This window comes from Pararge aegeria, chromosome 15 (assembly GCF_905163445.1).
Source record: "Pararge aegeria chromosome 15, ilParAegt1.1, whole genome shotgun sequence".
Classification (NCBI taxonomy): Eukaryota; Metazoa; Arthropoda; class Insecta; order Lepidoptera; family Nymphalidae; genus Pararge; species Pararge aegeria.
The window spans coordinates 795031-807465 of NC_053194.1; the positions used below are offsets into that span (position 1 = coordinate 795031).

General features: G+C 37.5%; 1 protein-coding gene across 4 annotated transcripts in view; it reads right to left on the bottom strand.

Moving 5' to 3' along the window:
• LOC120629852 (liprin-alpha-1) overlaps nucleotides 1–12435 on the bottom strand; it is a 191002-nt gene that overhangs the window by 2527 nt on the left and 176040 nt on the right. For 3 of the 4 annotated variants that reach the window (XM_039898920.1, XM_039898919.1, XM_039898917.1), the window contains 8 exons: nucleotides 12110–12273; nucleotides 9193–9394; nucleotides 6743–6885; nucleotides 5669–5871; nucleotides 4337–4495; nucleotides 3048–3162; nucleotides 1902–2058; nucleotides 825–941 (listed from right to left, as the gene is read on the bottom strand). In XM_039898920.1, coding sequence (XP_039754854.1) covers nucleotides 825–941; nucleotides 1902–2058; nucleotides 3048–3162; nucleotides 4337–4495; nucleotides 5669–5871; nucleotides 6743–6885; nucleotides 9193–9394; nucleotides 12110–12273 — 1260 coding nt within the window. The remainder of the gene's footprint in view (nucleotides 1–824; nucleotides 942–1901; nucleotides 2059–3047; nucleotides 3163–4336; nucleotides 4496–5668; nucleotides 5872–6742; nucleotides 6886–9192; nucleotides 9395–12109; nucleotides 12274–12435) is intronic. The other variant, XM_039898918.1, reaches the window with a different exon arrangement.

Sequence of the window (12435 nt, forward strand, 5' to 3'; positions counted from 1 at the left end):
TTACGGTTTATAACAACTAATCATGTATATCGTCATTGTATTTATAATATATCGGCGAATTATAAAGTTTGGATACACAGGTTTAAATAAAAAATACCAGGAAGCTCTCGGCCTGTAGTTGTTTACATTAAAATGACAAAACAATGATAATATTATAAAATGTGTAAAGGAAAACCGAAGTAATACTTAACAGTTTTAAGAGGTACATTTTGTACTGTCTGTGAGACTTATCTGTGAAACCGAAAACCTAATAGGTTTTGAGTGCCATCGTTTTTAATGAAGGAAAACAGATACAGCCCTAACATCACATGCAAAATTAAAATCATGGGACTCCTGTCACTTTATAGCGTACGCATCGCGTAGCGTAGGTACTATGCGCGTGTCGGTCTTTTATCTTCAATAGGGTTGTCATAAGTAAACACTTAGAATGTTTTGAATTCTTTACTTTTATCTAAAAAAAAAATTCTTTATTTGCATTTCTTGATTCTGTTACATGTGGTATACAGTATACTCAATATTTTACATGGACACTGTAGCATTATTCTGCAATGTAACGACTCTTTCGTGCAGCCACTAACCCGACTACGCGACGTTATCCAACCACATGTATTTGGTTTGTCACTTTACAGAAATAACACGATTTATTCATTGTTTTGAATTTGTATGCAATAAATTAAAATTTTGAAAAGTCGTAGAACAAAAGTAGTTGGTTTCAATTGTTGGAACTTCAAGGCCGAGAGATTTCTGGTATTTTTTAGATACCTATCCTCATATGACAAAGTGTTGCCAGTTGCCAGCTGCGTATGGCCCGGTGCTGTACAGACCTGTGTGTTCTGCGTGGGTATCTGCAGCGCCAACGCCATGCTGTTGGCGTCGAAGTTGTCGTCCAGCGCGATGAGTGCACCGTGCACGCCGCTCTCCGACAGGTTGTTCGCGTACTCCTGCGGACACCGCTGCTATTACGATTCACGTATAGCTTTATCTCTACAGTAGTGCCTGCTTTCACTAAATCGAATGCCTAATGATTAAGGCGACGTCTATAAAGTTCAAAATTCATTTATTTCAAGTAAACCTAATAAATACATATCGTAGTAGGAAAGTACAGAAAACCTTTGTGTGTTTTATTTACAATTACATAAGTGTAAAGAAAGTATAAATACGCATTTAATACATCGAGGCTACTATACTATTGATGGATTTCTTAATGACAAGGTTGCCTGGAAGCAAGTCGCTCCGTATTTATCTCATACAAGATAGAACAATTATTGTTAAATTGTGAAATGATGTTTTGAAAAAAAGCAACTGCTGAGTTTCTCGCCGGCTTCTCTTCGATAGAATCTGCCTTTCGAACCTGTGGTGGAGTCACTACAAACAGACATACTTGATTCAAAAGTGTTTATAAACGAGGCCTACTTACAATAAATGAATTTCGAATTTTAAAGCTTGCTTACATCTTGGACTGCTCCAAAGCATACCACCAGGCGAGATTGCACTCTTAAACTTGAGATTGCACTCTTCAACTTCTCTTGAACTTGTCAAGTGGAAAATAATTGCACTTTTACGCAGTTTTAAAAAAATAATGCAGAATAATGTGCGTTTACAAATACTTAATTATATATGTATTAGTTTCTTTATATTTTGGTATTTATGTATCAAACCCTCTTGGCACTATCCCGTTCTCTTGCTGTAAGTCCTATCTACAAAGGTTGCCTGTAAGAGATTGCTTGCAGCAATAAGGCCGCCTTTGCATGTCTACATTGTGTACTGTATACTCCTTGCTGTTTCTTTTCCTGTATGTTATACGTGCAATAAAGTGTTTGTTCTTCTTATTTGAACCCGAAAGAATCGAGTTCCTGAGTTTGGCACGGTCTGGAGCAGTGGAGCCGAGTCCCCGACATTACCTTGAGGTTGATGGCGACGAGCCAGCGCTGCAGGCGCTCGTTGGTCCACACCAGCACGTCGCGCACGCACAGCTCGGCCGCGCGGCGCCGCTCGTCCAGCGCGCGCACGGAGTAGCCCACCCGCTTCAGGCACGCCACGCCGAAGTGCAGCGACGTCCTGCGCACATCACCCCCATTCACATCGAGCCCTTGACGCCGATTAGGCATGAGCACTGATTTGGTAAAACTGCCCTACGATGTAGAAGACTTATGTACAATTTCAAAAGACTATCTTATTTTTGCAGAAATTGAAGAGTTTGTTGAAATAAATTGGTTGACATAAGTGGTTTGGTAACGGCGTGACGTCATAGTCAAATTACAGCTTTAGCAAGTCCTCGTTCCACAGCTAAAGAGCTTTGGTAAAGTGTATCATGTAATTGACTTGTTTTTTATGAAAATAAATGTCTTTAAACCTAATTAGATAAACCTTATTTTTGAATAAATTGTATTTGTCGGTTCCTGGAACTCGGCGGTAAAGGCTCGATATTATCTGTGGCTTACCTTTGCTCCGAAAGTACTGGATCGACTTTAACTAAATGACTATTTCTTAACTAAATGAAACCTAAGGTGACACGAAGTAATATGAAGTAATATAGGATATAATATATATTTTTTTTTCTACAAAAATTGGAGATATTTGAATTGCAATAATATAACCAATAGTAGCAAATTTTTGCCAAGAGAATTCATTATTCAGCGTGCGCTAAGAAAACTCTTGATAATGCATAAAATTATGTACCGCATGATTAAAGTATCTCATTATTACCAAGAGAAAAGTCAACGAGAGAATATATGTAACTATCATAGTTAAATCGCAATAGCACTACAATCCTCTTATCCTTTATTTTAACTCTTCCACGGTTCATTTCCTTTCTTTCTTTATGTGGCCGTGATTACACAGGCAACTGCCCCCTTCACACTGGAACACAGCAATGCTGCAGAAATAAGCATGGTGGTAGTACTTATATCTGCAGCATTGCTGTACTTCCCCGGGCGAGCTCTGACACGAAAAGCTCCACTACTACTCGATAAGTCTAACGAGAGTCATCAGATGTTCGTATTCCGAATCTCCGAACCGTATACGTATCAATATGGTAGGCCTGTCACCTGTGAAAACTGTCGACCATCTTCAGCTGCGTCCGCAGGTCTCTCTTGGTGAGGTGCTCCAACATCCGCGCGTCCACCAAGCACTCCATGAACGTGGTTCTGTATTGCGGTAAGCCTGGAGAACGAAATTATTATGAAAAAGTCGAATGTTACACCATGTATTGTATGTTTGAATGCACTAATATCATTCCATAGCTTAATTCTTGAGAGCTAGGCTGTGTAAAATATTAAATTTTCATCCCTAAAGGGATTAGGGGGTAAACATTTAACTAAGGGATGAAAATTTCTTAATTTTTGAATTATTTGATTATGGTGAAAATTGGTATTAACGTTGATTTATATATACTGAACAGTAAAATAAGGATTAAGGATTTACAAAAAATTTACCGTCAAAGAGTTTAAATTGGGGATGATTTTTTTTTATCGCAACTCGCAAAACTCGTGTGTTATCTAATAACTTAAAAAAATAAGAAACATTGATATAAAACATTCATCCCATATTACAGGAGCTTAAATAGCCTCAATTAGGGGTGAATATTTATAAAATGATATAACCTATAGCCTTTCTTAAACATGGGGCTATTAAATTGAAAGAATATTTTCAAATAGAATTGGTAGTTCCAGAGATTAGCGCGCTCAAACGTGCAAAATAACAACGCTTCCGCTTCATTTTGAACCGTTACGTTAATACAATTTTTATTATTATGTGTTGAGTGGTTTTAAATGTATCACATACTTTAAATCCTCTATAAACGATTAAATATTATATCAGCTAAAAGGATGTTATTATATTGTATTGAATTTCTTATTATGGGGGTATATAAAGTCATGTATTCAACTGTTGATAACAAGGTATTAAAGCACTCATGTGATACTATTATCAAAAACCGACACTCGTGTTTTAATTAAAAATTATTTTATTTCATGCGGGCCTAATATAAGCACTTTGAAACGTCAAGTCTATCTGTGTGTAGTGACTCTACCACCGGTTCGGAAGGCAGATTCTACCGAGAAAAAGCCAACAAGAAACACAGCAGTTGCTCTTTTCCGACATCAACAATTAACATTTTACATTTTAACATTCATTTTTCTATCTCGTGAGAGATGAAAGCGGAGCCGGATAATTCCAAGCATCCCCTTAGTATACAACAGTTGCATAAACTGCTAGTGTGCAATTGTTTGATAATAAGGTATTAAAACACTCATGTGACAGTATTCCCACGTTCGTGTTTTAATACCCCTTATTATGCAACAGTTGCATAAATAACTATGAGTAACGTAGCTCGTACCCAGCGAGGGCAGCCACACGTTGCCGATCCACTCGTGGTTCATGTCCCCGAAGGCGAGCGCCGCACACGCGGTGCCGCGCGGCGCCGACGGCGACGTCAGCGACACCATCTCCTGTATCGCCAGCCGCAGCTTCAGCCGGTGCAGCGGGTTGCTGATGCCTGCGACACAAACGCTTTTCACACTCAGTCTGCGTGACGACGTTTATATGTACGTGCATGTACGTGCTACCGCGTGCGGGATGATGACGTTGTATATCGTAATGCTATAAAAACCACTCAAGGTTAGCGCCGTGTTCAGTATAGGTGTTCGAGCCACTGCTTGTACCGAACACTGCACCGTCAGCAGTTTACGCAATCGTCGAGCCTCGTGGCCATAACTGGGACAGTGCACTTCGGGCCGCCACTCGACGCTTACTCATTATCAATTATTATTATAGTGTACTCACTCACTATAGTTGTAATTATAATAGTATTATTCAAACACAATAGTACGTAGAATGCTATTTATTGTAAACACTTCGATTACATATTGAAATACACAAAGCTAATTTATCTACCACGTGTTGCTTCTATCGCTGCCAATGCTCAACTGATCCTCGCTCTATTGTGGCGGCCATATTTATTAGTCTGTTAATGTCATTGGAAATAAAGTCCACTTATCAATCTCTAGCAATCTCTATCAATTATCATCACTCCACAAAGGACTACACCCCACAATAGGCAACCGACAAAAATTATATCCCTACAAGGGATAAAAATTAACGTGCCCACCTGTCAATGTTTTTCAGTGTCTGGATGGTTATCTGTATAATATTTATTAGCTTTTCAAGGGAAACAAACAGTACTATTACACATAAGAGTAATGCCGTATTTTTATATAAATTAACAAATGAAGTTTCCACAACTAAGATTATAAGTACTTATGTATATTCTATTCTCTAAAAATTATTCATTAGTACCCATATCACAAGCTATGCTTACTGCGGGGCTGGATGGCGATGTGTTTACTGTCGTAGTATATTAATTAATTTATTATTTTAAAGCAGGGCAACAGGGAACATGGAAATAATGTGTTATTTGGCTATTATTATCACCCATATTCACGAAGTGAGGATAATACTATGAGAGAAGATAAACATTTTAGTCCTTCGCCCGAGGAGAATCCATGCTAATCCATGTCCATGCTAATCGCTTTCAGTGCTACTAAATGATGTAACTTAAACTACTAAGCCACTTTACACGATTCGGAAATAATTTTCACTCTCAATACTATACCTCACAGCTTTAACCCTTTTCCAACAAATCTTGTAATGTATGCGCCAATTAACTCACCAATTTCTCTTTGGATTTCCTGATCCGACAGCGCCGACATGATAGCTCCAGACTTGACGTTCGCACGGCACGCAGCGACGTACCACGCGGGCATGCCGACCCACAGTTCCAGCCACGCCACCACGGTTGGCCCGTTCCACAGCGCAAAGGGCGTACCAGCTCGCATCGCCTCGCCGAGCAACTCGTGTCGGTAATCCCGTTCCCTGGAAATAAGAGCAGCCTTAAAGCAAGCTCGTGGTTTTTGCGCTATGATGCGCATTGTGTCCTCAACGCAAATTTTTTGTCAAAAATTGTTAGATTTAACTTGTTTTAAAGAAATTTTCGTACTAGCCCGGTGATAGAAAATTGGCGGTGTCCCCCACGTAGAGCAAGTCAGGCCGTCAGTCGTAGTTGTTACCTCTTGTCAAAACAACTCACATTGGAGCAGCATGGTATATGCTTTTAAACCGTCTCTCCTATGAAGAGGCCTGTTCCCAGCGTAGGGACGTTAATAGACTGCGGATGTTAGTTTTTTTTATCTAGGAATGGACTTCTTTAAAACTTTCATAAAAATACCCTGGAGCTTGAACTAAGCGCCTCCCCTGACTTTAGCACGGTAATTTCCCGGGATAAAATCCCATATCCGCATCAACGTATCTGCGTTCAGGTATCTCTATGCAAAATTATGGAGAGGATTGTACATTGGTAAGTTTTTTTTTTAAACTTATGGTACTCGTTTGCTTTTTCTGGCATAAAAATCCGGGGTATCTTAAGTCCGTTTACATGATGCAGGCGATATCTGTGGCAAATTTCGTCAAGACCACTTAAGTAGTTGAGCTTTAACATACTCGTACGTAACAAACGAACATATAAACCAATTTATTCGCATTTATAACATTAGTATGGATTATTGACATGCGATTAAGATGTCCTCACAATTCATATCAGCCAATAACAAAAATTTTCGAAGAAATCTGCCACATTCTAACTACCGATAAAACAGCACTTTCAATTCCATAGGCAAAAATGGAATATAAAAAAAATCTATGTTTAGCAGACTTTTCAAAATATATTATATTATTAAACACCACTTACTTGGTCTTAGTCCTAGCGTAGTCCTGGTGCTGTAAAGGAGCTTGCATGTGTGATGAGAGACCATCTGTCGATTCATCCGCCAGTGAGGAAAGACCTAATGAAGATGCTGATGCGAGTGACCTTGGACTTTGTCCTTGTTGGAGCTGAAACAATAATTATCAATTTAAAATAAAGAATATTTAGTTTTAATTGTTTATTGTTTATTGTTATTAGGTACACAAAACAGGTAATAACTAAAAGTAGATCTAAATATAAGTAATAACAAGTTTTGTTCTAAGCTACAACCCAAAGTATGTGTACACAACTTGGAATTAAATTAAACAGAAAGTAAAGATAAAATTAAAGTTGAAACAAAAAAGAAACACTTAAATAATAATATATATATTATTTCCCTAAAGATTATGTGGAATAGTGCTTAATAATTTGATTTTTAAAAATATTTATCCTTTTGTTAAAAATGTCAATATTATGATTACTTGATACTAAATCATTATAAAGGCGGCACATGCGAACGATGGGATTGTAAAAGGAAGTATTGTTCTTGTAGACACTTAGGGAAAATGGTTTAAAATATTTTAATCTGGGATTAACGCGAGTATTTATAGTAATGAGCGAGAGCAAGACGGAAGAATCAATTTGGGAGTTAATGAGCTTAAATAAGAAGATCAAATGAAAGTATTTTCGACGAAATTGCAAGCTTTGCATCCCAAAGTGTACAAGCCTGTCATGGTAAGTTGTACGTTTATGGCCGAAGTGATGTCGATATGACAATATTCGTAAAAAATTTTTTTGAACAGCTTCTAAACGACCGCAATGAATGGTATAATACGGTGACCATATTAGTGAGTTATACTCCATTATACTACGGACCATAGTTTGATAAAGTTGTATTGAGCTTGATAGTTTTGTAAAATCTCTCGTTGACCTTAAAATAAATCCCACTATAGTCGTAAAAATGTAATAGGCCCGTTTTGACATTTGTTATCGCGACGTAACTAGTTATGGAACCATAAGACTCTGTACTCGATACTCACGATAAATCAATTCAAGTTTGTATCAGTACTTGATTGATATTATTATGTATTGTAAAGTGTTCGTTCGTTCAAAGTATTCCTTTAACTTCACAACCAATACGCGTGACTGGCTGTTGATTATACGTCAACATGTTGAAACAGAACAGTCAAATCACTATGTTTAAATTAATGTCCAAAATAGAAGAGCCATAGTTAACGTAATAGTAAACAATATATATCAAACTTAAACGAGCGCACAGTCAACTTTACAAGATGAGGAACGAAAAACTGCGCAGTGCGCGCAGGGACGCTTCAGTCATGTGCCGCTTGGTCAGATACATCATCTCAGACTCATTATTTAGAACCCATTTTGAGAACCAAGCTTATTCTTTGCAGTAAAGATAACTACACAATATTTAATTTCGATATTCAGTAAAAAAATGGTTACAGCTCTAGTATAAAAAAAAAAGACTGAGAACGTAACTGTTTTCGGAACGTTTCGCAACAGTTATAAATTGCATGCTACTATGAAGTAAGCGCCAAAAGAATACTCGCGATATATTCTTTCATATTATTTAACGTCCCAAAAAAATTTACGTATTTTTTAAAACACTGTATGTAATTGATTTTTATTTTTTTGTTTCTTTCAGTTTCGTTCAAAGTTACATTCTATGATCTTGCACAAATGTCAAAATGGGCCTATTACATTTTTCCGACTATAGTTTGTTGCATTTAGCAATGATATCCTGGTAATGGTCTCTAAAAGATAATTTATCATCAAAAATTACCCCAAGATCATTTGCTAATGTTTTTCGAGTTAGTGCTTGATCATTCAAAGAGTAATTAAATTCTATTTTCTTTGAGATTCTTTTAGTAAAAGTAACGACAAAACACTTTTGTATATTGAGGCTCATGAGGTTCTCGGTGCACCAGTCGGCTATAGCATTTAATAATATTGAATGGTGTTCCAAAATGAAACCAAAAACCGTACAATTTGCACCCAAAACTCGATGCATCTTGTTAATGGATACACTAATTGGTCGCAATTGTGGGTTACCTTTACCACTATGTAAAGTTATCTGTAAGATTCTTATCAAATAACCTTTCATTGGTGTACTTCCTTATACATGAATGTAAACAGTAAAATTTTAAGCAGTTCAAGCACGAATTCTCAGTTTGTTCGGTCACGTGCCCCAGCGTAAATATTTGTCCATTGCACCTCTGTTGCCTTAAGGGAAAGTAAAAATACGCGGAAAGATCACCGATGAGCGCGATGGACCAAAAATAAAAGCAACTGCAGCTCCTTAATAAGAATGCGCAATGAAAAAGGTAACAGTCTTTCGCGTCTGGTAGGAGTGGAGACTTATTTTAAAGCAACCCAAAACACCTAACAGTCTGACAAGGCTAAAGCTAAAAATATTAAAAACGTAAACTCACCGGCATACCAGCCTTCTCCTTCTTGCTAAAGAATCTACCTAAGGAACTCTTGATTCCGCGTTTCTTCTGCTGGTGCATGGATGCTATGGACACGGCCGAAGCAGTGGACGACACCCCGCGCGGCAGACCCGGGGAAGCCCCGCCCCATGCGCCGCTGGGGCCCGTATTGCTGGCTACACCGCCTAGCGACTCTTGACTCGAGCTGTTGTATGGATACGATCATTTTACAAATTGGACTGTTTCGTCTAGATTCACATCTCGTATCCCACTTATTAAGAAGGCCTGGCAACCAAGTTTGCTATTTTATAATTCATTATTAAAGAAAAAATATTGCAAACACGCTGCAAACAAAATTCTTTGACTATTTGATTGATGATATTACTATTTTTGTTTCTAGAGTACTAGAGTAGAGACTACTGAGACACAATCGCAATAGCACACTTGGGCGCCGATCTTCAAGCTAACGCATGGTTTGAATCTTACCAGCTACTCGATGGAGTAACTTTTGTAATTGTTTGTCTTTATGTTTTACGTTCTGATGGGCATAGAGCGCTGTAACTTTTTTATTACAGTCGCCACAGGTTCGCAAATGTTAGAAAAGTTACTGAACTGAAAGGGAGACTGGTTGTATTGGACGATACATAAAAAACAAGATTATTAAAATATTAAGAGACCAACCGGTGAAGCGATGGGTGAATATTGAAATGGTCATCTAGTTCAAATGGAAGTTTAAAATTATGCAACAAAAAGTGGTTTAGGAAAAAATAAAAACGGCAATTTTTAACAGAACTCGGGTAACACAAACGTCTATAAAAGCAGTTTTCTCTAGCTTTCATAATGGAATTACTATGGACGGATTTTGAGTTAGCCACTACTAAATATTGCACACCATAAAAACATGTAGAAATACGAAACATACCATTCAAGAAATTTAAGAGCACCCGACAAATCCTTGGTAAAACAAAAGAGTCCTTAGTAATTCCATTAGGTAATTTATTCGTTTATCAAATTATAAAAATATAATTATTTTTTCTTTAGGCTCATTTTTATTAGTCCATAGTCAAAATATATATAAAACTGAATTCTGGGTATCGATGGAATTATAGACTTTTAAAAATGCACCCTTATAAATACACAACCTCCATACAAAATATTACTATTATTAAAAATAAAAAAGTATACAAAAATAGAATTTTTACATTGTTCATTAATTGCGAAACATAATTTTAAGAAGAATTCAGTGAAAATGTGCAAATATTTTTAAACCATTATTTAACTATTTCAGAAAAACTAATATATCCAGCCTCGTATGAAAATTTCGTTTATAGTTCAGTCAGCAGAGATACCCTTGCCTCATCTTTACCCTTTTTGTCCCTTAAGAGCTAATTTTTCATATTTTTATAAAAGCATTCCTGCTACGTCTTTATGATACAAACTTATGTTCTTTTAGCCTTTCAGGTTTTAACCAGTGAAATCAGTTAATCAGTTAACCAGTGAGTTACTCGCGGTTGAATTAGCAAAATTTTACAAAAAAATTCAGCATTACAAACGGAGGTTTGCTAATTTATTCCGTGATAATCCATTTTCAGTATCGTGCATTCAATACATTGACGTTCTCTCCAAAATGTAAATTTTTTTAATCAAGATTGTTTACTTAATATTCTACAACATAATTTGTGATTTTTATGACATAATTACACCTTGCACGGCTGAAAAGGTGTAATTATGGGCTATAAATAAATGTTCAGCATTTTTTCATCGAGAACGTCAGATCAAATGCTCAAGCTTTGTAGGACTTAGGTAACGAAGAAATTAGAACTGCATCTTTGTATACTCAACATTTGTCATATATAACTTTCCGACGAGCTCGGATGGTGCAATAAGTAGTTATTTAAAATATTATACAACTTCGACTTCAAACAAACTCTGTGTTGGACATAGTTAAACAAGCTGTCCGGGCAATCGCACCATACATTCGCCAGATTATCTGACTGACTGCGTGAAGTTAAACTAAGTTCTATTTCAGGTAAGTTAGGTACATTGTTTAGTGTGAAGTTAGGAACGGATGAACACCTGTGTATCGGGATCCGGGCGAGGCTTCCTGACATTATTGAAGTCCTGGGCAGCGTGAAAAAAATGTTAATGTAAATGTTAGTGTAGTCAGAATGCAGAACCGTGGCAATCACTCAAATGTTGCGGCGATTGATCTAGTTCAAGAATTGCCAAACAAAAAACACTTCCAAGAATTTCACACCGTCGTTGTATTTCTCATCTGGTGACAGAAAGGCTGGCTCACTTTTTGCGAAAAGTGAGCCAGCCTTTCTTGCTCTTGCTGTTCAGTTCGGCAATGCATCCAGCATCCTTGGCACCATTACAAGAAGGCATGACTTTTACAGTAATTAGTTTAGTTATAGGTTGTATTGTAACATTATCAATAAATAAAACGTGTGTAAAAGTTGAAAACGCAGGCAAGAGTTTTAAGAGATGAGAGATCTTAGTCGACTTAAATGCTGATCTTCAACCGGCAAGCTGAACTAGATTTGTCCACCCGTTAGCCTAAGTAGGTACTTCTTCATCTGTTTATCCACGAAACCTCCGGTTTGACGTCGAATCAATTCATGGTTAAAATGACGTCAGTTTGTTAAATTGATGGTCAAGACCTGTTTTGTTCAGGGTATTTCTAAGTGTCATTTGATTCCAGACTTTGATGGGATCTGTTAATCAACTATCGCCGTCGAAGAAATCGCACGAAGAGTAGATAGTGGGATAGGGTTAACAGTAGAGCTTAACAAATCTTATTTGTACTCTACCAATAACAGTTACGATTAAAAACAATATGATTGAATATCCCAAGCATTCACATACTAAACTGTTGCACAACCTCGATCCTAAACTATAATCATGAAAAGAGACTTACGAGTCATATGGCGTGGGGTAGTGCGATCTCAGTCTATCTCGTTCCGCGTGTAATGCTCTCGCCGCCCGCTCCAGCCGCAGAGCTCTGGCGCCAGCGCCCATACCGACCGGGGACTCCGCCCCCTCGCCCGGAATAACGCCCGACATATCCTCACATAGCTGTAACTGAAAATTATTGCTAGCGGTAATGGAATGGGATATCTGATAGACTCAAAGCGTCCGCGGATACCACACGGAAACCTGTTGGACTGACTTCCAAGTAGAAATAATTAAAGTTTTTATCCAATTAAAATATAGGCACTAGCTTTTGCATACAGCAGGACACCT